This window comes from Chiloscyllium plagiosum, unplaced genomic scaffold, assembly GCF_037043375.1.
Source record: "Chiloscyllium plagiosum isolate Xiang-an unplaced genomic scaffold, Cpla_swu_hap1 HiC_scaffold_4, whole genome shotgun sequence".
Lineage (NCBI taxonomy): Eukaryota > Metazoa > Chordata > Chondrichthyes > Orectolobiformes > Hemiscylliidae > Chiloscyllium > Chiloscyllium plagiosum.
The window spans coordinates 109,844,680-109,872,009 of record NW_028270142.1 but is presented as its reverse complement, the minus strand read 5'-3'; the positions used below and the strand labels follow the sequence as shown (position 1 = coordinate 109,872,009).

The following is a 27,330-nucleotide window of genomic DNA, read 5'->3' as shown; positions in this document are numbered from 1 at the left end:
TTGGCAATTAGAGAAAACCGATCCAATTGCTAAGGAGTGTTTTGACCTGCAAATACTGTTCTATCATTAATGGGAAACAGTGCAAGATGATAATATTAAATTAATGCTTGGAACTAGGCAACTCCAGACAAGGTTGGCATGGCATTTATTGTTCATCCCACACTGTCCTGAGATGGCGGTAGAGGTCCTTCCCCTTTTGAAGAAACTGTGACATGAGCTGAGCACAGATTAGGTCAATCTAGCAGGTTAGCTTCACTGCCAGTGCCACTCTCAAATTCGTAATGACATGGTTCGATTTAAACTCGTACTTTCTATGCTGATAGGTCGGAACTATAACTGACTTCATGACTTCACAACCTCCTAAGATACTTTGCTACCAATTTTTGGAAGATAATCAATTGAAGTGCAGTGACTTGGTGTGCATCAAGTCCCACAAACAGAATTGTAGTGATTTTTTTTCAGTGAAGCTGGCCAAAAGATAATTATACGCCAGGGCACTGGTCGAAGTCTCATGTTCTTCAAATAGTGCTATTGGGCATTTTACATCACTTTGAAAGGGAAAGTGCTACCTCAGGTTCATGTGTTCAACAGTGCAGTAACCCTCCAAACTGCACAATAGATTACAGAAAAAAATTTTGTTTTGGGTGTTATGATACATCATTGGTGCAGATAGAACTTGAACCTGGAGTTTCTTGCCTAGAGGTAGGGAAGCTTCACATATGCTAAAATGTGAGGGCTGGGATTTGAATCAACAAGCTTCTGACTGTATTCCCATTGAATCAGAGTTGACACCACGTGTAGTTAGTATTGTTCTCCATGGGCCAACATGGAACAGAATCTCTCCTTTTTAGTTTTTTTCCCAACTTATTTTTTTTAATAACATTATGGAGGTGCGCAATGCTGCTGCTCTTCCTTTAATACTGTCCTTTTAGTCAGCCAAGCAGTAAGGGCCTTGCTGTCCTCCAACCTCATTCCCTTATAGTCAAATATCATTAGGTACTACATTCCCTGCATGCTCACCCCACCACATCCACTTTAATTCAATTGCCTATTGTACTCAATTCAATTTGTTTTGTTTGTGTTATTCGTTAACAATGCAATAATTCTATGTTACATGTTACTGCCACTAGAGGTTCCTAATGAGCCATGTAGCAATTCACACAGATAAGTGATGCAAAGAATAGTCTAGGAAGTAGATTTTAAGGGAACAAAGAGAAGTCAGAGGCAGAGAGGTCAGGGAAAGTATTTTAGAGTCCAGCTGAAAACTTGGCCTCAGTTGATGGAAAGCTAATGTCTGAGTTACCCAAGGTCAAAATTAAACAAGTGCAGATATAGGAGGATAGTAAGACTGAGAGAGATTAGACATAAAAGAGGACTAAGGCCTTGGGAGTAATTTGAAAATGGATGTGAATTTTAAAACTGTGACCGGGCCAATTTAAATCAGTGGTGATATGGATTGGCACTTGATGTGAAAGGGTACAGCAAAGAGTTTTGGAGTGTGTTGATTGTAGGATTTAGGAGACCAGCCTGTCGTGCATTAAAATAAAAATCACATAACACCAGCTTATAGTCCTACAGGTTTATTTGGAAGCACTAGTTCTCGGAGCACCTGATGAAGGAGCAACACTCCGAAAGCTACTGCTTCCACATAAACCTGTTATAGAGTCAGAGATGTACAGCACAGAAATGGACCGGTCAGTCCAACCTGTCCATGTTGACCAGATATCCCAATCCAATCTAGTCCCACCTGCCAGTACCCGGGCTATATCCCTCCAAACCCTTCCTATTCATATAACCATCCAAATGCCTTTTAAATGTTGCAATTGTACCAGCCTCCACCACTTCCTCTGGCAGCTCATTCCATACACGAACCACCCTCTGTGTGGAAAAAGTTGCCCCTTAGGTCCCTTTTATATCTTTACCCTCTCACCCTAAACCTATGCCCTCTAGTTCTGGTCTACACCACTCCAGGGAAAAGACTTTGTCTATTTATCCTATCCATGCGTCTCATGATCTTATAAACCTCAATAAGGTCACCCCTCAGCCTCCGATGCTCCAGGGAAAACAGCCCCAGTCTGTTCAGCCACTCCCTATAGCTCAAATCCTCCAACCCTGGTAACATCCGTATAAATCTTTTCTGAACCCTTTCAAGTTTCACAATATCTTTCCGATAGGAAGGAAACCAGAATTGCACACAATATTCCAACAGTGGCCTAACTAATGTCCTGTGCAGTCTCAACATGACCTCCCAACTTCTGTACTCAATACTCTGACCAATAAAGGAAAACATACCAAACGCCGCCTTCACTATCCTATCTACCTGCGACTCCACTGTTGGACTATCACCTGGTGTTGTGTGATCTTTAACTTTGTCCATTCCAGTCAAATACCAGCACCTCCAAATCATGCGTTTAAAATAGTTAAGTCTATTGGTAACAAATACACAAATAAGAATTTCAGATGACTGAGCTGGAGCAGAGTCTAGCGATTACTATAAAGGTAGAAAACAGGCATCATAGCAGTGACCCAGCTGTGTATTCAAAACCTCATCTCCACATCCTGTCTGGTGTGAAGTTTACAAACAGTCTGCTTCAGGCTCAGTTAATCACCAGAAAGAGATGAAATTGGTAGTTGGAGAATAGAGTTTGTGTCAGAGATTGAAGATGATAGCTTCAGTGTTCTTGGTATATAACTGGAAGAGACTTCTGCTTATCTGGTTGGGCAGTCAGTTTGAGTTTACTAACAGTGAAAGAGTTGGGGATTGCACTGGGATGGAGCTGAATGATGTCCGCTTGCTTGTTAAAAATGGTGCTATATTTAGATATCACCCAGGTTATTGAGGAGGAGAGTGTCATGGATAAATGCTTGGACGGAATCTGAGTTCATTGTACAGGAGCAGGAAGCAAAATCATTGCAAGCAATACTTTGGGGATGATGAGATGGGTAAGTTTGGAACCAGTCTCTGCCAGCTCAACAGAGGAGAGGTGTCACAGGAGGTTGGTATAGTATGGTTAACCATGTAAAAAGCTGTAGGAATGACAATGGGGGAACATGTACCTTGTTGTGGTTCTGTTCGCCGAGCTGGGAATTTGTGTTGCAGACGTTTCGTCCCCTGTCTAGGTGACAACCTCAGTGCTTGGGAGCCTCCTGTGAAGCGCTTCTGTGATGTTTCCTCCGGCATTTATAGTGATTTGTATCTGCCGCTTCCGGTTGTCAGTTCCAGCTGTCGGCTGCAGCGCCCGGTGTATTGGGCCAATATACCAGCCACTGCAGCGGACAGCTGGAACTGACAACCGGAAGCGGCAGATACAAATCACTATAAATGCCGGAAGAAACATCACAGAAGCGCTTCACAGGAGGCTCCCAAGCACTGAGGATGTCACCTAGACAGGGAATGAAACGTCTGCACACAAATTCCCAGCTCGGCGAACAGAACCACAACAACGAGCACCCGAGCTACAAATCTTCTCACAAACTTTGAACCTATTGCCTATTTTTGATACTGTAGCAGAGACAAAAATCCAGCTGGAGAGATTGAAATATAGGTTTCGAAGAAACTGATTTATGAGATGGCAACAAAAGTACACAAAGAAGGTGCAAATGGGCTAAACCAGCTGGCAGCAAGGCAGCAGTTGCGGTATGATGTAGGGAGTGAGGTAGTCTGGAGAATTGGAAAACAAAATATTACTTTGAAAGGTACTTGTAAATGTTGATGTTCATGAGAGACTTGGGTGTACTCTCATGAGAAACACAAAACATTAGCTTCAGGTACAGGAAGCAATTAGTAAAGGAAATGGCATGTGAACTAATTAGGCTGGGCATTGAGATTGTTTCCTCTGGCTGGGGAAATTTGGATCAAGGTGGCACACACTCTCAGGATAAGGAACCAGTCATTTGGCATTAGCATGAGGGTGGATTTCTTCCCTGAAAAGATTATGCATTTTTGAAATTATCTGCTCCAGATGTTTGTTGATCCTCCATCCTAGATTATATTCAAAGCTGGCATCGACCAATTTTGTCCAGAGTGGGTGTGAAAGCCCAAATAGTAAATGACTCGGTCCTAAAGCAAAAACATGAAGAACAAGATCCAGAGCAGTACATAATGGAGAAAAGAATCCAAATGGGGATGGAGGTTGTGGTCTGAAATTGTTAACCTGCATGTTGAGACCAGAAAGCTGTAAAGTGCCTCATTAGGAAAATGGTCCTAGCTTGCACTCAGCTGCAGCAGGCCAAGGACAAAAAGTGAGAATGAGAACAAAGTAGCAAATTTAAAGTAACAGGTACTTAGCAACTTGGCTTCCCGCTTGCAGCCTGGGCAGTAGTACTCCTTGAGGTAGTCACCCAATCTGCATTTGACCTCCCTAATGTAGAGGACACAATAGTGTGAGCAATCAAGATGGGGTTAAATTGAAAGAAATTCCATCCCTGTTTCGCTTGGAAGGAGTGTTTGAGGTCTTGGACAGTGAGGAGAGAGGGGATGAAAATGCAATCCTACAATTGCATGGGCAAGTCCCATGGGGGTGGTTGAGGAGTGGAATAGATTCATCAGAATGCTGATATGGAGGGGAAGGTGTGATTGCTGAAGACATCATGTAGGAAGTAGCGGAAATGGCAGAAGATACTTTCTTGACTGAGGAGGCTGGCAAAGTGGAAACTGGGGATGAGGTGAGTGCTGTTGTGGTTCGGGAAGGGATGAGAACAAAATGTGCGAAATGGTTCAGATGAGTTGTGGGCTTTGTCAGTAATGGTGGTGAAGAACATTCATAGATGAGGACAAAGGAAGACACATCAGAAGCATTAATGTGAAAGGTGGGTTTTTGGAAGGAGGTAGAAGTTGGTGCTCTGGCTCTGCAAGGTTGAGGTCAGTACACCAGAAAACAAACTAACAATAAAACTGGTCTGATAACCGTCTCCGAGTTAGACCCAAGAGAATGATGTGCTGCAAGTTCAGAGGGAGTCTGGGCAGAGTATCCAAGGGGAGGCCAAGCAATTAAGATGATAAATACAATTAAGATTGCTTATGACACAGTAATAGCTCTCAACAGAAAAAGTCAAGAACAGGTCAGTGACTAAAGGGTGGAGGCAAGTGAAAGGCTGGTCAGGAGAAGGAGTCCTAGGTAAAGTATTAGGCACAGGTGTGAAGATGACAGAAATGAATTCAATATTGTGCCACAGTCAAATTAAAGTGGAGACATAAAAGGGTAAAGCTGGACTTTTGCCAGAACAAATCATCCAGCCTCGGATGGGAAGGTCAGATGGTGTATACAGCAAGTGGTGGCAATAAGAAAGGGATGGGGTTGGAGGAAGGGGAAGAAAGATCTGGATAGATGTTGGTACCAGGAAGTCAGAGCTTACTTTCCTTAACATCTGAAAGGAATTTTTTATTCCTTGCATCGTTTGTTTCATCTGATGTCTTAGGGTAGTTTTGAGGTAGAGTGACACAGTTCTGCTAGAGAGAGAGTGAAGTCAGAGGAACCTTTTAGGCCATGGAGGTGCCTGTAAACTTTGGGTAGATTTTAAACATGAAGGATGGATCTTCACTTGGAAGGCAGGGCTAGAGAGCATCAATGAGGAAAGGAGATGTGGCTATAAAAGTAAGTTTTGGCAGACACCTTATCGAAGACTAGGAGTGAAATTGAAAACATTAAAGCTGAACAAGGCTTACTCACGTTTTACGCGTCCAGCCAGCCTTGACAATGAATGGTTGAACCAGTTGGCGTTGTGTTGGTTCAAGATTGTGTTCCTTGTGCTCAAAGGGAAAAGGACAGACGAGAGAAAAAAGAAAGTGACAGAAGGAAGAAATGGGAGGATTGAAGCAAAGACAGATATGAGACAAGAGACAGATGATGAGAGGTATCAATTGAGAGTGATGGAGAGAACATTTATGGAGCATATTAAAACCTCATGAAGGTAAGAGAGAGAAGATTAATACAACAGTAGTCAGTGAAATAGAAGAAAAGATAATTAAAACAGACTGGAAGATGCAGCAAGGATAAGAAGAAGAAAATTAAAGGGCAAGACATACAAGTGAAGGCTGTATTTCAAATGTTTTTCATGGTAGGAAGGGCTCCACAGAGATCGGCTAACTGTTAACGATGAACAGAATTTGCAAAGCTAAGAAATCTGGGAAATTTAGACCAGTATGCTGAAGTGAAGGTACTCTGATTGTTGGCCTGTGTTGTATTCACAGATGCTGACTGACCTCAGTGTATTTCTACTGGGTTAATATTTCATATTTTTTTGGATTGCAGTATGAGCTTTGACTTGTTTTTCTCTAGCTTCACCAATGGGTGCTGGACAAATTGAAATGTTCAGATTATTTTTGTTGGTCAGGATATTAAAGGCTAATGAATTAATGAGTGAGTGAATAGTCTGCTGTTGCTCCTTTGATGGAAGTGCTCTCCATTCCTCAGTGCTTTACATTTACATTGTCTCTCTCTTTCTTCCAGGCTGTTCCTGCTGCTAAGTTTTAAGATCAAATAGTCCATCGTCATTCAAAACACGTGTCTGCTTCTTTAATTAAAATGTTTATTTGTGAAGTTTGGCTTGGCTTAAGGCATGTGTCACCTTCCCCATGTCTTAATTAAACAAATTTATTTGCAGGAAGAAAAGCAAGTCGCACCGTGACATCAAGCGCATGCAATGTGAGTGTTTACTATCCAGAGAAGACCGAGAGCGAGGAGAGCTGGCGTGTGGTGAAGACTGTCTCAACAGGTTGCTCATGATAGAATGGTAAATGTCTTCCCATTGACTTGTGATTCCACCAAGGATCAGGATGAACTTTCATTATCCCCAAGCACTTTAGAGTCTCTGTTGTACTTGTTGATGCGTAGTCAAACATTGCAATAAAATATTACCGACTGGTTCCAAAGAGTGAAACCAAGAGGGTTCATCATTTTCAAGCATGGCTTTTTGTGTCTGTTGACAACTCGGAGTGCTCAGCGTTGGACACTGGCAGTGTCAAAAGTAGAAATGTATGTCATTTTAGAAGATGCCAGTTATGATCCCAACTTATTATTGGAAAGGTCGATGTTAATATTGGCTTGATAGATTATAAATTTTACTTTCTGTTTACTATGGGTATCAGTCACTGAATATATTCACAATTGCTGTCAATGTACTTTTAAAAAACCATCATAAAAGTTTATTACAAATTTATGACAAGATTATTTAAAAAGAAACACATCACACGAGACAAGAGCTCTTAGAAACAGAAATTTGTGGAAAAGCTCAGCAGATCTGGCAGCATCTGTGGAGAGAAATCAGCGTTAACATTGTGGGTCCAGTAAATGGACAGGTGTTATACCTTCTGCAGTTGCAGGGGAAGGTGCTATGGGGAGTGGACCAGGCTGTCCTGTAGGGAATGGTCCTTGTGGAAGGCTGACAAAGGAAGGGAGGGGAAGATAGTATTCCGAAACTTGTATCGTCAATAGATTGTATTCTTGCCTGGCTTGTGATTTTGGAACTCTCTTCCCATTATCGTCTCAGAATTTCGCCCTAGTCTTGACTACTTAAGAGACCTCTGCTCTTCTGCTTCATCTTCTGAATGAGCCAGCTTCTGGCACCCTCTCACTGTCTCAGAAGGGTCTGAACTCAAGACTTCAAAGCCTTAGCAGTTATCTTGATGGTCATTTAGACAAAATTACATGGCTTCTTGTAAGTGATGTTTTGAGCTCTGTTCAAAATGACCTGCTGGCCTGTTTTCTAATATAAGAAACCAGTCAAGACTTTTGCATTGTATGACTCTATGAACAGTAAATTTCATTTTTCTCCAGTTTGGAACCCACCTTCCCAAGTAACTTTAATGTATTGTGATATTTCTTCGCACTGTCATTGTGTCTGTTAATGAACTGAAGAATGGGGGAGATGAAGACTGTGGGTTTATGGTCCTGTGAAGTGGTGTTAAAGCAGACTGTACCTTGGCATCAAAATTGGAACTTAAGAGGATCAAGGGAAGAAATTTGAGATGATGCTTACCATAGTTGTGCCTTTAAGAGGTAGAGAAGATGAAGAAACCTGAGTTTGTGAATCCCTCTGACGTGTATTCACCTAATTAACTTTTCTTGTAAGATACGTGCAGAAGGAGATGTTTGGTCCATATGTAAGGGGGAAAATACACAAGTGAGATCAACAAGATCATGTTTGCAGTGACATGACAGTAGAACTATGACCTCCTCAGTGTAATTGCATGAATCTGAGTTCCACTTGCGGTGCTGATTAGAAATTCTGCTTCGTGTCACAGGAAAAGTTGAAGCGATAGCAAATGAAGTCAGATTGAGCAAAAGTAATTGTTGGTAATGGCCTTATGAGAGAGGTAAAGAAGTTATGTCTTTGAAAGAGATGTTCTCATTAATCTGTTGTAAAATGCAAAGGCAATGATTCACTGTTACATCGTGTGGCAAACGAATGTTGTGTGTGAGGACCAGAGAATATAAAGGAAGCTCATCAATATGTAGCATCACCAATGTACGATTGAATAAGAATGGGTGATGATTGGAGATATTTTCAATATAAATGGAACATAGAATGAGAACGTAAGATTTGAAAGTAAACTGAATGACATTGTGGCAGTGGTGAAATAACAAGGGAATCAGAATTTTAATAGTAACATAGCTTTGGTGGAAAACTATAAACTCTAGTTAGAAGTGCGCAGTAGTCTACACGTTCTGAAAACTTGGATATATCCCAAGTCAATGATCAATGCGTTATGTAACCATGGTCACTGCAGAAATGATGGGCCAAAGGACCTGTTCCTGTGCTGTACTGTTATGTTCTGTCGGTGACCAAACAGTGTTCTGATGTGGGACTAGATCAAGAAGTAAAGGTCACCAATTCAGGCACCTTTTGTGGCCCTGTTTGAATGTATTTGAAAGAAGATCATCATAACATTTTATGATCTGCCTGTACTGCTCATAAACAAAACTTTTCACTGTATTTCGGGACACGTGACAATCAATCAATCATTCAATCAATGTTAGATGTTGTCATTGCCTTGTCACAGCTCATCGCGGTGTCTGCATGGAGAGTACTGTACAAACCGGAGGTTCCAGCGACGGCAGTATGCTGATGTGGAAGTCATCCTTACTGAAAGGAAAGGCTGGGGTCTGCGAACAGATAAAGAGTTGTCCGTGTAAGTGAAATTAAATTTACCTTTGCATCAGTGAAGCATTTCCAATGTGTTCCATCATTACTTACCGAGCTGCCTCTTGCAGGAATATGATTCTCATGAGTTTCTTTTGTCAGTTGTCAATTTACCTACCCTTCGTCTGAAGTAAATCATTACCTACTGAACTCCCACTCCTGCCAAATGCACACTGTTCATCAGATTGAAAGTCAGTAGACAATCTAATCTTGAACATGCAACTGCAGATCAGCCACCATTTGTGGATTTCTTCCTTGCATTCCCCAAAAGACCTCCAGTTTTTATTATTCTACATTCTCCATCACAACTCCCTTGCCTGTTGCTCCAAAGCATCCTCCTGAGAAGAAGGATGCAACTCAAGATAGTCAAGTCAGCGATCTAATTCTTGTAAGCCCACTTGCATGGGTTGTATATGCTCTGAGTTCTTGCAGCCTCCTCATGGTGACTATCTGTTCAGGATTGTAAACAACTATCTCCTGAATTTCTCCCAATAACACCACGTGGTTGTTTGAGCTCTTCGTAAGAGTTTGAGTTCTTGGACATTGGAGAAACTTCACACTCTTCACTCTGGCTGAATATCTCTGTTTGATATAATGGTTTAATTTTTTTACAAAAGTCCAGTTATTACCCTGCCCCTCCTGGCTCCTAATAGCTGGGTTTTAGCTGGTAACAGCTGTGAGGTTGAGATTCATTGATTCAGGTTCTTCCCTTACACAGCCCAACTATCTCAATTATAGCTTCCACCTTCTTTCATCTCCAAAACCTATCGTTTTTCAATCATGAAATGTTCAAACAGGGCTTGGGTTTTTGTCCTCTGTCCTTCCTCTGTTAGGCAAATAAGGCTATTAGGTGTTTAATAAAGTGAAATATTGTTATAACAAAGAAACCTTTGCCTTTACAGGAATAGTTTTGTGCTGGAGTACTGTGGGGAAGTGCTGGATCACAAGGAATTCAAGGCAAGAGTTAAGGAGTATGCCCGCAACAAAAACATCCATTACTACTTCATGGCCCTGAAGAATGATGAGGTGAGCAGCTGGCCAGTAGTTTGCTGTGATTCACATTTCCCCCTGCACTATGTCAGTTTGGCATATTATCTACAAATTGATTTGCCGAAGGAGTTAACCACTTTGACCCATTCCTCTGTTTCCTGAACGCATTCTTTTAAATTTAACCCCAGCCAGTGTTTGTCATTTCGGTTTTAAAAGTCAGTGTGGTTTCTGATTTCCCCGTTTCTGATAGAACATTCAAAGGCCCAACAATTCTTCTGAGCTTTTAAAATGGCAATAATTCTCCAACCACTCTCCATTCTTTTGTTGCTGTTCTTAAATTCTTAAAGTCTTAAGTTCTTAAAGAGCCGCGAGGTTTTGCTGCAGCTCTACAAGTCCCTGGTGAGACCACACTTGGAATATTGTGTACCGTTCTGGTCGCCCTACTATAGGAAGGATACAGAGGCTTTGGAGAGGGTGCAAAGAAAGTTTACCAGGATGCTGCCTGGACTGGAGGGTTTGCCTTATGGAGAAAGGTTGAAAAAGCTTGGACTTTTCTCTCTGGAAAGAAGGAGGAAGACAGGAGACCTGATCGAGGTGTACAAAATAATGAGTGGAATAAATAGAGTCAATAGCCAGAGACTTTTCCCCAGGGCAGGATTGATGGGTACAAGGGGTCATAGTTTTAAGGTATTAGGGGAAAGGTATAGAGGAGACGTCAGAGGTAGGTTCTTTACGCAGAGAGTTGTGAATGCATGGAATGCGTTGCCAGTGGTGATGGTGGAAGCAGAGTCATTAGGGACATTTAAGCCACTGCTGGACATGCACACGGATAGCTGTGAGTTGAGGGGTGTGTAGGTTAAGTTATTATATTTGACTTTAGGATTAAACCTGGGCACAACATCGTGGGCCAAAGGGCCTGTTCTGTGCTGTACTTTTCTATGTTCTATGTTCTAAATTATTTTTGTGCTTGTTATGGGATCACTGACCACTGAAATATCAGACTGGTTTGTGAACTCCATTCTGTGAAGTGTGTTAAACCCACAGGTCCTGAGTCAGAAATGCGATCGTTGTGCTAAGTCTAGGCTGACATCTCATCTCGTTGCAGTGATGAGGAAGTGCTACATGGCCAAAGTTGCTATCTTTTGGATAGGGAGTGAAACTATGGCCACATCTGTCCCTTCAAGAGAATATAAACAGTCCCGTGACACTATTTGAATATGATTAAGGCAAATCTCCTGTTGCCCTGACCAGACAAAGATTAGTGATGAAACTTTCCCAATCCTCTGGTCAAAAATCAGCAAAGCAATGATTTTAAAAAATAACAGAGAATTAACTTTGTGAGTAAGCTTATAAATAACATCGAGAGAGACACCATGAGCTCTTTTAAAAGATATTAATGGGGAGTGAGGGGCCAAAGTGAACAGAGGCCCCATAAAAAGTGAGGTTGGGAAATAGCAGAGGAGTTCATTAAATACTTTTCATCAGTCTTCAAGGTAGAAGATCCTCATAGCATTCCAAGATTCTAAATAGTCAATGGGCAAAAGGGAAAAAAATAAACAAACACAATAACTGCCACAAGAGAAAGCACAGTGGGCCTAAAAGCCAATAATCCCCTGGAACTGATGGGTTGCATCCAATGTTCAAGGAAATACTGTCAAGAAAGTGGATGCACTAATGGTCCTCTGCAATTATGCTCTCATCCTCTATTTTCCCCCTCTTGATCAAACTTATTGTCTTCTTTTGTTGAATGCTAAAATGCATCCAGTACTCCGGCTTGTTGCTTCTTCTGGCAAGACCATATGCCTCCTCTTTGGATCTAATACTAGCCCTAATTTATTTTGTAAGCATTGTTGAACCACCTTTCCAGTCTTATTTTTGTACCAGGCAGGAATGAAAAATAGCGGTAGTTCATGCTTGTGATTTTTAAATTTAGCTATTGCCTGTGCACCGTTATTCTTTCACTAAGGTTCCCCAGTCCACCCTTGTCAATTTGCACCTTGTAACCTTTTAGTTCCTTTATTTGTTTGTTTATTTATTTAGATTCTAATTTAGGACCATAATTTTCCAAAAAAATTTTTTTTATTATTATTTTAACCACTTCACCCCATCTGTTTAGAATTCTTCAATCATATTGTAGTCACTCTTCCCCACGGGATCCCACACAACAGGTTATTAATTAATCTTCATTACATAGTAACCAGTAACGACTTGTCTGTTCTCTGGTTGGTTCTTCAACATATTGGTCTAAAAAACAAATACCAGGAAATCCTCCTCCTCACAATCTCATTGCTAGTTTGGTTTGTACAGTCTATATGTAAATAAAATCTCAGTTGTAATCTTCGGATGCATCTCTGACTTTTTGTTTAATGCCTTTCCTTGCATCTCCACTACTTTTTGTGGGCCTATAGATAGCCCCAACATGGTTCTCCGAGCCAATACCCTTCCTTGCTATTGCAATGTTTTTTTTTTCTAAACTGATGATGCTACCCCGTTTCATTTCCCTTTACATCTGTCCTTCCTAAATAATGAAACCCTAGATGCTCAGTTCCCATCCTTGGTCACCTTGCAATTATATCTCTCTAATCGCGACTATATCTTAACATTCCAAATCTTAACTGTTTATATTTTATTTGTATTGCTAATTCATCTATTTTGCTGCAAGTACTCCATGCATTATGACACAATGCCTTTAGACGTGTCTCTTTAACCCTATTAGTCGCCATAGCTTTATTTTGCACTATGGCCCCATGTTATTTTCTGCCTTCCACTTTTTCCTCTTTCTTTTCCATCGTGTGTTTTTTTTTTACATTCATGGGGTGTGGGCGTGTCTGGCTAGACCAGCACTTATTGCCCATCCCTAATTGCCCAGAGGGCAGTTAAGAGTCAGCTACATTGCTGAGAGTCTGGAATCCCATGTAAGCCACATGAGGTAAGGGTGTTCCTTCCCTAGTGAAGCAGATGGGTTTTTTTTCCAACAAACGAGAATAGAATAGATTTGTGGTCATCATTAGATTCTCAATTCCAGATTTTCAAATGCTACTGTCTGCCATGGCGAGATTTGAACTTGCGTTCCCAGAACATTACCTCGGTCTCTAACAGGCCATCGTCTCCCCCCATGGCCGTCCTCCTCTGTCTCCCTGCTCTGGTTCCCTGGTCAGTATCTGGTCAGTTATTTCTGTGCTTGTGAGATCTTGCTGTGTGTGAATCAGCTGAAATTTAATTTGTCTCCTGGGATGGGTTCATCGCTAGCTGTGCCAGCATTTATTGTCCATCTCTAACTGACCTTCAGAAGGTCGTGGCGAGCCACCTTAGTGAACACTGCTTTCCATCTTGTATCTGTAGCAGGTTGCTACAACTGACTATCTGCCCTGACTATTTCAGAGGGCAGTCAAGCAACATTCACATTGTTGAGAGTCTGGGTTCACATGTAAGCCTGACCAAGTAAGGATAATAGGTTTCCTTTTTCCTAATGTGAATTAGTGACTCAAACGGGTTCATGTGAAAATGAATGATGGCTTCTTGGCGTCGTTAACCATTTTACAATTTACATTTCTAGATTAATTAAATTCAAATGCCACCACTGCCATGAACCTGTGTCTCCAAAATTTTAACTTGGCCTCTGGATTGCCAGACCTGTGACATTTCCACTAGGCCACCATCTCCCTCTACATTACAGCAGAGACATCACTTCAAAGGTACCTCATTGGCTGGAAAGTTCTTTGGGATATTCTGAGATTGTAAAGATGTTCTATAAGTATGCCATCACCATTATCAAAGCTATCAGCTGTTGACCGAGCCGAAATTGCATATCAGTCCGAGACTTAGCATTAGGCTGCATGCTATCCCACAGATGGCATAATGACCTAATGCCATCTTCAACGCTTCAGTTGACCCTGCCTCTTTCAAACTTCCAGGCAGCTCATTCCAAATACAAGTACTCACTGTGTAAAATGTTAGTTCTCACCTTTTTGTTTCTTCTGCAAAACGCTGTGTCCTCTAGTTCTCGACCCCTATCTGTCACACCTTTTATACTCGGGGCTTCTTTACCTGCTGTCACCAGCTCCTATGAGATTGGACACTGTTGTTAATTCAAGCCCAACCACTCCACTTAGCATCATACATCAGTGCATTGCTCACCAAGGTCCTTACAAGAAAGAAAAAAATTGCAGCTGTGTACATGTCGATGTACATATATTGAAGCAAGTCAAGTCACTTCTACTTCAGTTTATTCATGCAACATGAGTCGCTGGGAAGTTCAAGGTTTATTGCTTATTCCTAGTTCCCCTTTTGAAGGTTGAAGCACCTTATTGAAAGCTTGCAGTCTGTGTAGTGAAAGAATTTCTACCGTGTTGTAAGGCAGGAAACTTCAGGAATTTGACCCAGCAATATGAAAGAACCATACTTTAACATAGATCAGTGCATAAGTCATGGTCATAATGTCTTGCAGCATGGAAACAGACCCTCCAATCCAACCAGGCAACGCTGCACATAATCTCATATCTGCTCCTGGTCCATATCTCTCTAAACCTTCCTATTCATATACTTATCCAATGTCTTTTAAATGTTATAATTGTACCCACATCCACGACTTCCTGAGGAAATCAATTCCACGTGCAAACCACCCGATGTGTAAAACTTTGCCACTTGTGTCTCTCCTGTCATCTTAAAATTGCGCCCCCTAGTCTTTAAAGTTCACCATTCTAGAGAAAAGACAACTACCATTAACACTATGTATTCCTCTCATCATTTTATAAACTTCTACAAGGTCGCCTCTCTACCTCTTGTGCTCCAGTGGAAAAAGTCTCAGCTTGTCGTCATAATCCGAATCTTCCATATCTGGCAATATCCTGGTAAATCGCATCTGAACCTCCTCAGCTTAATAATATCCTTTGTATAACTGGGTGACCAAACTTGACACCTTATTCCAGAAGAGGCCTCACCAATGTCCTGTACGCCCTCAACATGATTTCCCAACTCAAAGGACTGCGCAACCTAAGAAGCTTCAAAAAGCACTCTCGAAAACAGGTTGACTAATACACTGTGAGTAAGATGTGAGCTATCAGCAGGGATTCATTTCAATTCATCAGCCATATATATGGCTTGCTGTATATAGGGTGCCTTAAACGTCCCCAAATCATCTCATCGATATGGTCCATATTACCTGCTTGCTGCCATACACTGGTTGAGAAGGAAAGTATAACTGTCAATTCATATGTCTGAGCTGAAAAAGCCAGGCACTTCTTTATCCCTAAATATGCACTGACCAACTTCATACTGAGTACAAGTGAGCTGTACGTATTTCCCATACACCTGCTGTCGTCCTAATTCCAGTTGCTGGAAACTACAGATTGAGACATCATATCAAAGAAAGGTTCACTTCACAAGGTGAATCAAATGGAGTGAGTGGAGTCTCTCCTACAATGAGCTGAATTAACCTAACCGGCATTATATAACATTTCATTGGTGCTGGCTGAGGTCTTTAACACACGGCATCTTGTCTCAATACTCGGTGTGACAGACAAGAATGCTGATGGGGCAGCACCAGATATATCGGCCTAATTTGAAGGTTAACCTTCAATCAGCCAGAATCTTATTTTGTGCTTGTGTAAAATGAGCAGCTGCTGTACTTGTGGTTTTTGACAACAATTAGTGGTTTCTATTTATGAATAACTTATGGTTTTTGCTTTCCTTTTTCTTTTCACTAGATCATTGATGCTACTCTGAAAGGAAACTGTTCACGCTTCATGAATCACAGCTGTGAGCCCAACTGTGAAACTCAGAAGGTGAGAATGGAAGCTCAAAGTAATTGTTGTGATAATAACTTGCCTTTCTCACTCTCCTTCCCTTGCTCACTGTCTTATGCCTTTGTCTGCCCCTTCTTCCCTTCCCTCCTTCTGTCCCTCTTCTTTCTCTTCCTTTGTTACCCCTTCGACCCCTCCTTCCTTTTTTCTCTACTTCCCACCCTCCTTTTCTTCCCATCCTCCCTTTTTTACTTCCCTGACCCCAGTCCCTACCCATTTCTTCCTGCCTCAACACCCCCACCTTCTCTGCACCTTTCACTTTCAACCTCATCAATTTATCCAGCACAAACGCGTTACCGATTTGAATTTTCATCCTCCTTCCTCTCTGTCTGCCTGTGTGCATATCCTCCCGCCCATCCCCTCTCGCTCTCTCTGACATCAGGGAGATACAGAACAGATTCTTGTTCTGTAATGGCTTAATGGATAACATTTGGGATGCTATACTTGACCTTGTTCACATTGGATGAGACGTTAGGGCTCCAACTCCTGGTCTTCGTTTATTATGTATGTCCCTAGTTATATAGGTATGACTTGAGTACCCATTCTATTTGAAACCATAATAATACAAGAATAGCAGAAGGCCATTTCATCCTCAGGCATGTTCTACCATTCACTAAAATCATCTATTTTCTTCAGTTCTACCCTCTCAGCATCCTATAATGATCTTTCCATCTACAAGCCTAATGATCTGTGCTTTGAATTTACTCAACAATTGAGCATGTGCAGCTCTTTACCCCAAAGAATTTCGAAGATTTGTAACATGTTTGACAAAATTTCTCCTCATCCTAAGTAGTCCAATCTCTCATTCTGAGACTGTGAACCCCTAGTTCTAGGTCACTCATACTCGCAGCAGTAACCATTTCAAAATTTTAAGACTTCACTGAGACCACATCTCAATGTTGCAGAAAAGAGATCTCAATTACTCAAACTGGCTTTATAAATCAATCTCTGCATCTCAATAATGACCCTTGTTACACTCACTCTTGAGGCAAGAAAGTCTTTCTTTGGGTAAGGAGACTTGAACTGTATGAACTAATCCAAAAGTTGCCTCACCAAGGCTTTATACAGTTGAAGTGCGTTCTCTTCAGTCTTATATCTTTTTATTGCAAAAATATTGGAGTATAATATTTACTATTGTTTTCTTTAGCTGCATGTAAACTATGATTTTGTACAAAGGTACTTAATGCCATCATTTTCAGGATATTCACCATTTAAATAACATGGCATTCTGAAGCAGAGTCAAATGTTAACCTATTTCTCAGTCCACTGATGCTACCGGGCCTGCCCCGGGCCTGCAGAGTTTCTCTAAAATTTAATGTTTTTAATTTCATGTTTCCAGCATCCAGAATATTTTGCTTTTACATAACCTCCTACTTTCCTCAGTTCTACCCTTCAGCACTATCTCAGCATCCTATAATGATCTTTCCATCTGCAAGCCTACTGATCTGTGCCTTGAATTCACCCAACAATTGAGTATGTGCAATAGGTAACTTCACATTTTCGCCACATTTCTTTCACCTACCGTGATGTTGTTCCCTCATTTAACTGTATGAATCCTTGTCCATTTACACTGTACATTCCTACTTATATTTGCTAAAGAAGTAACATTAGACAAACTATCTCAAGAAGTTGGAATATCTGGTCAACATTGATAGGTTGGACCGAAGGGTCTGTTTCCATGCTGTACATCTCTATGACCCTAAGTAGCTTTAGAGATAGTAGATGCATTGGTTGTAATTTTCCAAAAATCCTTGAATTCTGGAGAAGTACCAGAGGGTTCGAAAGCTCATGACGTGACAAGCATTTCAAAAAGGGAAGGAGTCAAGAGTGGCTAACTACAGACCAATTAGTCTAATCTCCATTGTTGGAAAAAATGTTGGAGTCAATTATTAAGGAAGTAATAGCAGTTCATTTTGAAAATCATAAGTCAAGCAGAGTAAGCATGACTTCATGAAAGAGAAATAGTGTCTGACTATTTTGTTCAAGTTTTTTGTGGATGTCTCAACCAGAATGGATAGAGGGAAATCAATAAGGTGTGTTATATTTAACTTCCAGAAGGCATTCAACAAGGTACCTCAAAAGGTACATCAAATAAGAGCCAATGGTGTTGGAGGTACTCTATTGTCGTGGAGAAAGAATTGGCCAATGGGCAGGAAACAGAGTGCAGATAAGGGGTTCTTTTCCAGCTTGACAGCCTCTAACCAGTGCCGTTCCACAGGGATCAGTGAAGGGACCGTGAAAGTTTACAAAATATATTACTGACTTGAAGAAAGGAAGTGAATGTACTGCAGCCATATTTCCAGATGACTCCAATTAGGTGGGGAGGCAAGTTGTGAGAGGGATGCAAATAGCTGACAGAGATATTTATCGGATAAATAAGTGAGCAAAAAGTTGGCAAATGACACATGTAATGTGGGATAATGTGAAGTTGTTCATTTTGCGAGAGAGTACAAAATAACACTTATTTGAATTGAGAAAAGCTGCAGAAAGCTGCAACACAGAGACTTGGGAGCACTTGTGCATGAAACAGAAAGCTAGCTGGCAGGTTCAGCAGGTAATCAGAAAGGCTAATGAATGTTGGTACTTCTCTCGAGGGAGTTGGAAGTATAAGAATCGAGCAGTCTTGAAATTTTGGAAGGTGCTGGTGAGATCACATCTGGAGTAATTTGAGCAGTTTTGGTCTCCTTATTTGAGGAAAGATATCATTTCACTGGAGGCAGTTTGGAAAAGGTTCGCTGGGATGATCATGGTGTGGGGGGATTGTCTTATGAGCAAAGATTAATTAAGTTGGAACTCTACTAACTAGAGTTTAGAAGGATGATAGGTGATCTCATTGAATCATACAGGATTCTTAAGAGCTTTAACAGGGTAAATGCTGAAAAGATGTTTCCCCTTTTTGGGAGAGTCTAGGACAAGAGGACATAGTCTTAAATTGGCATCCTGTTATTCTGAGACTGAGATGAGGAGGAATGTATTCTCTCAAAGGGTTGAGCGTATTTAGAACTCCTTGTCACAGAGAGCTTTGGGAGCAGAGTCCTCGTGTATATTTAAGGTTGCCTTAGACTCTGTAGGGGAATCTATGCTTATGAGGAAAATGCAGGAAGATTGATGTGAGCACTGTCCGATCAGCCAGGACTGTTTTGAATGGCAGAGCAAGCTCGAGGGGGATGAACAACCTACTCCTCATAATGGATTTCTTTAGTGTATCTGATTAGCAGCCTCCACCGTGTCTCTGCTTTCCGAGTCAACCCAAGGAAACTTTTTATTTATAGCCACACATTTTCCCCTGCTGTTAATTCGCACCTTTTTCCAGTTTCTCCTCCTCTTCCTTCATACTCATCTTGTCCATGAGACCCATCTCCTGTTCACTCAATCCTATTCCCATGAAATACTGATCACCTAACTTCTCCTAGATGGTTTCCATGTTAGCTGATATTTTTAATAATTTTCTTTTGAGATGTTCTCTTCAGACTACGTATCCAACATCCGTATCGGATGGGGAGAATGCTTTTGTCCTATGTACTCGTGGGGTGTGGGCATCACTGATTCAGTCAGCACTTATTGCCTGCCCCTAGAATTAAATATTGGGTATATCAATGCCATTGTCTTAGTGCATTTTCCCGAGTTACTGATGGTATCCTTCTCCCTGCCAACAGTTTGTGATTAAACCGAACTATTTTCAACTTTGGTGTCACCTTTTGATCCTGAGGTGACCGTCCAACCTCGTGTACCAAACTCTGTAACAACACCCAACTTTGCCCTTTTCTCAGCTCCCTGCAGGAGGAGCTTTCAATCTCTGGATTTGTCCATTCCAGTACACTCCAGGCTGACCTCCTGCATTCCAACCTTCATAAGTTTGATGTCATTTCCAAAATTCCTGAGCTGCCTTTGTCTTTATTTGCTCCAAGTTCCACTCATCTATCGTATGCCCCGACTCAAATAGAAGCCAGACTGTGAACTGCCTTGTCCTTTACGTGTGTATTCTCTTGTATTTGTAGTATTTGCTTTACATTTCCTGGTATCTGTGTTCTTTCCAGTGGACAGTAAATGGGCAACTACGAGTTGGATTTTTCACAACTAAGACGGTTCCAGCTGGGACAGAGCTAACCTTTGATTACCAGTTTCAGAGATATGGGTAAGAGATGTCCAGCACAGCCTCTTGTACAACTAAAATGCCTGTTTCTTCATTTCACTCCATTTATGCAGTTATCTTTAACACTGCCTTATACAATCCACTGTCACACAGTGTTGCAGTGTATGTAATGCATTAGATGCACCGCAGCAACTCGCCAAAGGCTTTTCAGAAGCTCCGTCAAAACCCGCAACCGCCATTTTCCAGAAGGACTGGGCCACCATATGTATGGGAATAGTATCACTTTGAAGTTCTCCTCATACCATCTGACGTGGATGTCATGTGCCCAAGTCCTGAAACAGCTGACTGCCCAGAGCCCCAAAAGTATGTCCAATATGACTGACAACAGAAACATGGCTGTGTTGAGGACTTGCACTCAAAGAATGGTATATCAGTAATGTTCATGGGCTTGTAATCCTGAGATCAAGAGTTCAAGTCACACCCAGATTATAGTAAAATCCAATTGTTTAATAATATCCTTCAGGGAAGGAACTCTGCCCCTACATGCGGCTGTAGCTAGTAACTAGCTTTGAAATTGCCGAGAATGTCACTCGGCAATAAAATTCTTATCAGTGATGGAGATACTATAATTACACCCTATCCTATAGTCAGTGTTCGGTCTCTAAAACCTTTTCCCGATGTGTCTCTCTCACTGTTACTAAGATTGTGATCATTTGATCAGCTGTTTCAGCCATTTGTCTGCCCAAGAGTTCCTCTAAAATCCATTTCCCCACACTCCCCTGGCCCCATACACGCATGCACACCCGCGCACACACACACGTGTTTCTACACCGACTGCAGTCCCGAAACTGCTCTTGCCAAAGCCATGCATGGTGTCCAGTACTACTGTGACAAAGGTAAACTTTCACTCCGCATCCTTAGCTTCTGTACAGTCTTTGATACTTTGACCGTACTATTGTTTAATGCTTCTTCACTAACAGCTTGTCCTTTAAGTGTGGGTATGACCATGCTCAACTGGTTCCATTCTTATTTAAATTTTGGTAGTGAATCATTCTGAGAACTTCTCTTCCGGTGCCCACACTGTTGTCTTGGGTTTCCCCAAGGATCAGTTACTCCTTTTTCCCTCATCTCAACAAGTCAGTTTCCATGTGTACCTGAATGACTCCTAGCTCTCCCTCCCCTCCCATGACTAAATTATCGGACTGCATGGTGAGCTGCTTAGCACTGAATAAGGAAAAATATCCTCTAATTAACTGTAGGCAGCCCCAGTCATGGAACAGGTTTCATGCTTGTGTCCATTTGCAGGTCATTTGTACACAAGGCAAAACATGTGCAGGGAAATGTAAAAAAGAACACAAGTACAGGAAATATTCATATGTTGGATTTTCAAAACTACATTCCTGTCTGGGATTGGGTTCATAAATACAGGCGCTTATAATTTGGACATTCATAATTCGACAAACCCCTGTATTGGAAAGAAGAAACCATTATCTTTGGTTTCCTACACAGGACTCTACTCTTACCTGGCTGACGATGAATCAGAATGTTCCCAACATTGGTGTCATAATTGGCCTCTGGATGGCCTTCCAATCAAAGAACTGCCCCGTTTCTCTTGCGACTGCTTGCTTCCACCTTCATTCCATTGCCAAACAGATTCCTGCTTCAGTTCACTTACTGCTGAAACCTTCAGCCATGGTTGTGTTACCTCTGTTTTTGACTAATCCATTCCACTCCTCGAGAATTCCATGTTCAACGTTCCATAAATATGATGTCATTCCCAAAATGTGTTCCCATGTCCTAACTCCTCCAAATTCTCGTCCCCTGTCATCCTTGCGTTCACTCACGTCCATTGGCACACAGTAAGTAATCCCTCCATTTGTAAATTCTCATCTTTGATTTCAAACCCTCCTTGTCCCAGCCACTTGCTATCTTTGCAACCTGGTCCAGTCACACAACTATCTGAGCTATCTATACTCTAATACTAGTGTCTCATGCATCTCGATTTTAATTATTTCTTAATACCACAGATATCATTTTGTTTTGTAAAATTCCATGGTACGTCTTGAAGTGTTTGATTATATTAAGGTGTTATATAAATTAAAGTTTTAATCCTTGATGTTTGTTGTATCCCTGAGGGTGCCACAGATTAATTAGCTGCATTGTATCTTGGTCTCTAGCTGGGATTTGACCTTAAACTTGTTGCTAATTCATATTTTTGTTTCTCTGACTCCTAGAAAAGAGGCTCAGAAATGTTTCTGTGGATCCGCAAATTGTCGTGGGTACCTGGGTGGTGAAAACCGTGTCAGCATTCGGGCTGCTGGAGGGAAGGTTAAATTAAAGGACAAGGATCGATCCCGAAAAAAAGACTCTGTGAGTCTCACTTTAAATAGCCTGATGTATAACTTATACCACATTAACTGCAGATTCCCTTTCTCTCCCCACCTTCGGCATGGTGGCACAGTGGGCGGCACGGTGGCATTGGTGGGTGGCACGGTGGCACAGTGGTTAGCACTGCTGCCTCACAGCGCCAGAGACTCGGGTTCAATTCCTGCCTCAGGTGACTGACTGACTGTGTGGAGTTTGCACGTTCTCCCCGTATCTGCGTGGGTTTCCTCCGGGTGCTCCGGTTTCCTCCCATAGTCCAAAGATGTGCAGGTCAGGTGGATTGGCCATGCTAAATTGTCCATAGTGTTAGGTAAGGGGTAAATGTAGGGGTATGGGTGGTTTGCGCTTCGGCAGGTCGGTGTGGACTTGTTGGGCCGAAGGGCCTGTTTCCACACTGTAAAGTAATTTAATCTAATCTTACCCTCTGTCATCGGTGCAGTAAGATGAAAGTTACAAAAGGGACATCATACTTGTTTAGTTACATTTTTGAAAAATTCTAGTAACTTATCAAGTTGATGCAGGGAATCGATGGATATGGTTTACTTGAACTTTCAAAAGACGTCTGATTAGATCCCACACCAGAGATTAGCATGTAAATTTAAAGCACATGGGCTTGGGGGTGTATTGAAGTGGATAGAGAACTGGTTGGCAGACAGGAAACAAAAAGTATGAATAAACGGGCCTTTTTCCAGAGTGGCAGGCTGTGGCTAGTGGGTTACCACATAGATCAGTATTAGACCCCAGCTATTCAAAATAAATATAAATGATTGAGATGTGGGAAGTAAATGTAATATCTCATGTTTATAGATGACACAAAGCTCTGGGTGAAGATGGAGGGGAGTCTCATAGAAATCTATAGAATTCTAGGAAGCCTAGACAGGGTAAACACCAGAAGGATGTTCCCAATGACCTGGGAGTCCAGAAGCAGAGGGTCACAATCTCTGGATAAGAGGTAGATATTGAGATCTGAAGTGAGCAGTAAATTCTTTACCTAGAAAGTGGTGAACCTGTGAAATTCTCTGCACAGAAAGCTGTTGAAGCAAAAACATTGAATGTTTTCAACAAGATAATCAATATAGTTCTTTATGGATAAAGATAGAAATTGAGGGTTTGGTTAAGAAAAAGAAGTAAGCATAAGGTATAGACAGGATAGATCGAGTGAATCCTTAGAGTATAAAGAAAGTAGGAGTATACTTAAGAGGGAAATCAGGAAGGCAAAAAGGGGACATGAGATAGCTTTGGCAAATAGAATTAAGGAGAATCCAAAGGGGTTTTACAAATATAGTAAGGACAAAAGGGGTAACTAGGGAGAGGATAGGGCCCCTCAAAGATCAGCAAGGCGGCCTTTGTGTGGAGCCACAGAAAATGGGGGAGATACTAAATGAATATTTTGCATCAGTATTTACTGTGGAAAAGGATATGGAAGATATAGACTGTAGGGAAATAAATGGTGGTATCTTACAAAATGTCCAGATTACAGAGGAGGAAGTGTTGGATGTCTTGACACGGTAAATCCCCAGGACCTGATCAGGTGCACTCGAGAACTCTGTGGGAAGCTAGAGAAGTGGTTGCTGGGGCTCTTGCTGAGATGTTTGTATCATTGATAGTCACAGGTGAGGTGCCGGAAGACTGGAGGTTGGCAAATGTGGTGCCACTGTTTAAGAAGGGCAGTAAGGACAAGCCAGGGAACTATAGACCGGTGAGCCTGACCTCGGTGGTGGGCAAGTTGTTGGAAGGAAACCTGAGGGACAGGATGTACATGTATTTGGAAAAGCAAGGACTGATTAGGGATAGTCATCATGACTTTGTGCGTGGGAAATCATGTTTCACAAACTTGATTGAGTTTTTTGAAGAAGTAACAAAGAGGATTGATGAGGGCAGAGCAGTAGATGTGATCTATATGGACTTCAGTAAGGCGTTCGACAAGGTTCCCCATGGGAGACTGGTTAGGAAGGTTAGATCTCATGAAATACAGGGAGGACTAGCCATTTGGATACAAAACTGGCTCAAAGATAGAAGACAGAAGGTGGTGGTGGAGGGTTGTTTTTCAGACTGGAGGCCTGTGACCAGTGGAGTACCGCATGGATTGGTGCTGGGTCCTCTACTTTTTGTCATTTACATAAATGATTTGGATGCGAGCATAAGAGGTACAGTTAGTAAGTTTGCAGATAGAGTCATAGAGATGTACAGCATAAAAACAGACCCTTCGGTCCAACCCGTCCATGCCGACCAGATATCCCAACCCAATCTAGTCCCATCTGCCAGCACCCAGCCCATATCCCTCCCAACCCTTCCTATTCATATACCCATCCAAATGCCTCTTAAATGTTGCAATTATACCAGCCTCCACCACATCCTCTGGCAGCACATTCCATGCACGTACCACCTTCTGCGTGAAAAAGTTGCCCCTTAGGTCTCTTTTATATCTTTCCCCTCACCCTAAACCTATGCCCTCTAGTTCTGGACTCCCCGACCCCAGGGAAAAGACGTTGTCTATTTATCCTATCCATGCCCCTCATAATTTTGTAAACCTCTATAAGGTCACCCCTCAGCCTCCGACGCTCCAGGGAAAACAGCCCCAGCCTGTTCAGCCTCTCCATGTAGCTCAGATCCTCAAACCCTGGCAACATCCTTGTAAATCTTTTCTGAACTCTTTTCAAGTTTCACAACATCTGTCCAATAGGAAGGAGACCAGAATTGCACGCAATATTCTAACAGTGGCCTAACCGATGTACTGTACAGCCACAACATGACCTCCCAACTCCTGTACTCAATACTCTGACCAATAAAGGAAAGCATACCAAACGCTTCTTCAATTTCCTGTCTACCTGCGATTCCACTTTCAAGGAGCTATGAACCTGCATTCCAAGGTCTCTTTGTTCAGCAACACTCCCTAGGACCTTACCATTAAGTGTATAAATCCTGCTTAGATTTGCTTTCCCAAAATGCAGCACCTTGCATTTATCTGAATTAAATTCCATCTGCCACTTTTCATCCCATTGGCCCATCTGGCCCAGATCCTGTTGTAATCTGAGGTAACCCTCTTCGGTGTCCACTACACCTCCAATTTTGGTGTCATCTGCAACTTACTAACTGTACCTCTTATGGTCGCATCCAAATCATTTATGTAAATGACAAAAAGTAGAGGACCCAGCACCGATCCTTGTGGCACTCCACTTGTCACAGGCCTCCCGTCTGAAAAACAACCCTCCACCACCACCTTCTGTCTTCTACCTTTTGAGCCAGTTCTGTATCCAAATGGCTAGTTCTCCCTGTATTCCATGAGATCTAACCTTGCTAACCATGACACCAAAATTGGAGGTGTAGTGGACAGCGAAAAGGGTTGCCTCAGATTACAACAGGATCTTGACCAGATGGGCCAATGGGCTGAGAAGTGGCAAATGGAGTTTAATTCAGATAAATGCAAGGTGCTGCATTTTGGGAAAGCAAATCTTAGCAGGACTTATACACTTAATGGTAAGGTCCTAGGGAGTGTTGCTGAACAAAGAGACCTTGGAGTGCTGGTTCATAGCTCCTTGAAAATGGAGTCACAGGTAGATAGGATAGTGAAGGTGGCGTTTGGTATGCTTTCCTTTATTGGTCAGAGTATTGAGTACAGGAGTTGAGAGGTCATATTGCGGCTGTACAGGACATTGGTTAGGCCACTGTTGGAATATTGCGTGCAATTCTGGTCTCCTTCCTATCGGAAAGATGTTGTGAAACTTGAAAGGGTTCAGAAAAGATTTACAAGGATGTTGCCAGAGTTGGAGGATTTGAGCTATAGAGAGAGGCTGAACAGGCTGGGGCTGTTTTCCCTGGAGCGTCGGAGGCTGAGGGGTGACCTTATAGAGGTTTACAAAATTATGAGGGGCATGGATAGAGTAAATAGCCAAAGTCTTTTCCCTGGGGTCGGGGAGTCCAGAACCAGAGAGCATAGGTATAGGGTGAGAGGGGAAAGATATATAAAAGAGAACTAAGGGACTACTCTTTCATGCAGAGGGTGTGCATGTATGGAATGAGCTGCCAGAGGAAGTGGTGGAGGCTGGTACAATTGCAACATTTTAAGAGGCATATGAATAGGAAGGGTTTGGAGAGAAATGGGCCGGGTGCTGACAGGTGGGACTAGATTGGGTTGGGATATCTGGTCGGCATGGATGGGTTGGACCGAAGGGTCTGTTTCCATCCTGTACGTCTCTATGACTATGACCCTATATCAAGGGGTATGGGGAAAAAACAGGAAGAGGTAACAGAGTAGGATAATCCAGTGTGATCACATTGAATGGCAGAGCAAATTTGAAGGACTGAATGGCCTAGTCCTCCCATTTTCAAGTTTTCTAATAGCCAAGCCATGTGGTCTAGCATCTCTTTCTTCTCAATTGGCAGGTGGATGAAGAACTAGAGGCATTCCTAGAGAACGGTGACGGATTGTGTGACTCGAACCATGTGCTCAGTTTAACCCGGCTGATGGTCCGCATAGAGACAATGGAGCAGAAATTGACCTGCCTGAAGATAATTCAGGTAATGGGAGAAGGACCTGAAATAGCGGTGAGTCGTTATAACCCAAGTAAAACCTCATGCCCAAAGTTAATCCAGAGGGGATTGCTATTTGAATGCATGTTTTGGTCATGTATCTTTGTAATGCTTTCACTTGTTGGTAAGTCATTCATAGTTAATCATGCGGACCTTGTTGGCATTACCTCTCCAAAAGCAAATAGTGTCTTGGGAACAGTGTTGCAGCAGTGATGTTACTGGATTGGTAATTCAGTGACAGGTAAAATCCCAGGCAGTTGAGAATTGAATTCTAATTTTTTTTTTAGTCTTCATTTAAGTGGTTGTTATGTAATAAAAGTGACCATATACTTTTTGGATTGTCATTAGCAGCCCACCCCTGGTTCACCTGCCACCCTTACCTGGTCCATC

At 42.0% G+C, this 27,330-nt stretch overlaps 1 protein-coding gene across 3 annotated transcripts in view; it reads left to right on the top strand.

The window, feature by feature from the left end:
* The window catches only part of setd2 (SET domain containing 2, histone lysine methyltransferase), a 124,829-nt gene that overhangs the window by 58,748 nt on the left and 38,751 nt on the right, over positions 1 to 27,330 (top strand). For 2 of the 3 annotated variants that reach the window (XM_087986585.1, XM_087986584.1), the window contains exons 5-11: positions 6,604 to 6,732; positions 9,002 to 9,130; positions 10,044 to 10,167; positions 15,837 to 15,914; positions 19,970 to 20,067; positions 22,260 to 22,395; positions 26,794 to 26,955. In XM_087986585.1, coding sequence (XP_087842711.1) covers positions 6,604 to 6,732; positions 9,002 to 9,130; positions 10,044 to 10,167; positions 15,837 to 15,914; positions 19,970 to 20,067; positions 22,260 to 22,395; positions 26,794 to 26,955 — 856 coding nt within the window. The remainder of the gene's footprint in view (positions 1 to 6,603; positions 6,733 to 9,001; positions 9,131 to 10,043; positions 10,168 to 15,836; positions 15,915 to 19,969; positions 20,068 to 22,259; positions 22,396 to 26,793; positions 26,956 to 27,330) is intronic. The other variant, XM_043687964.2, reaches the window with a different exon arrangement.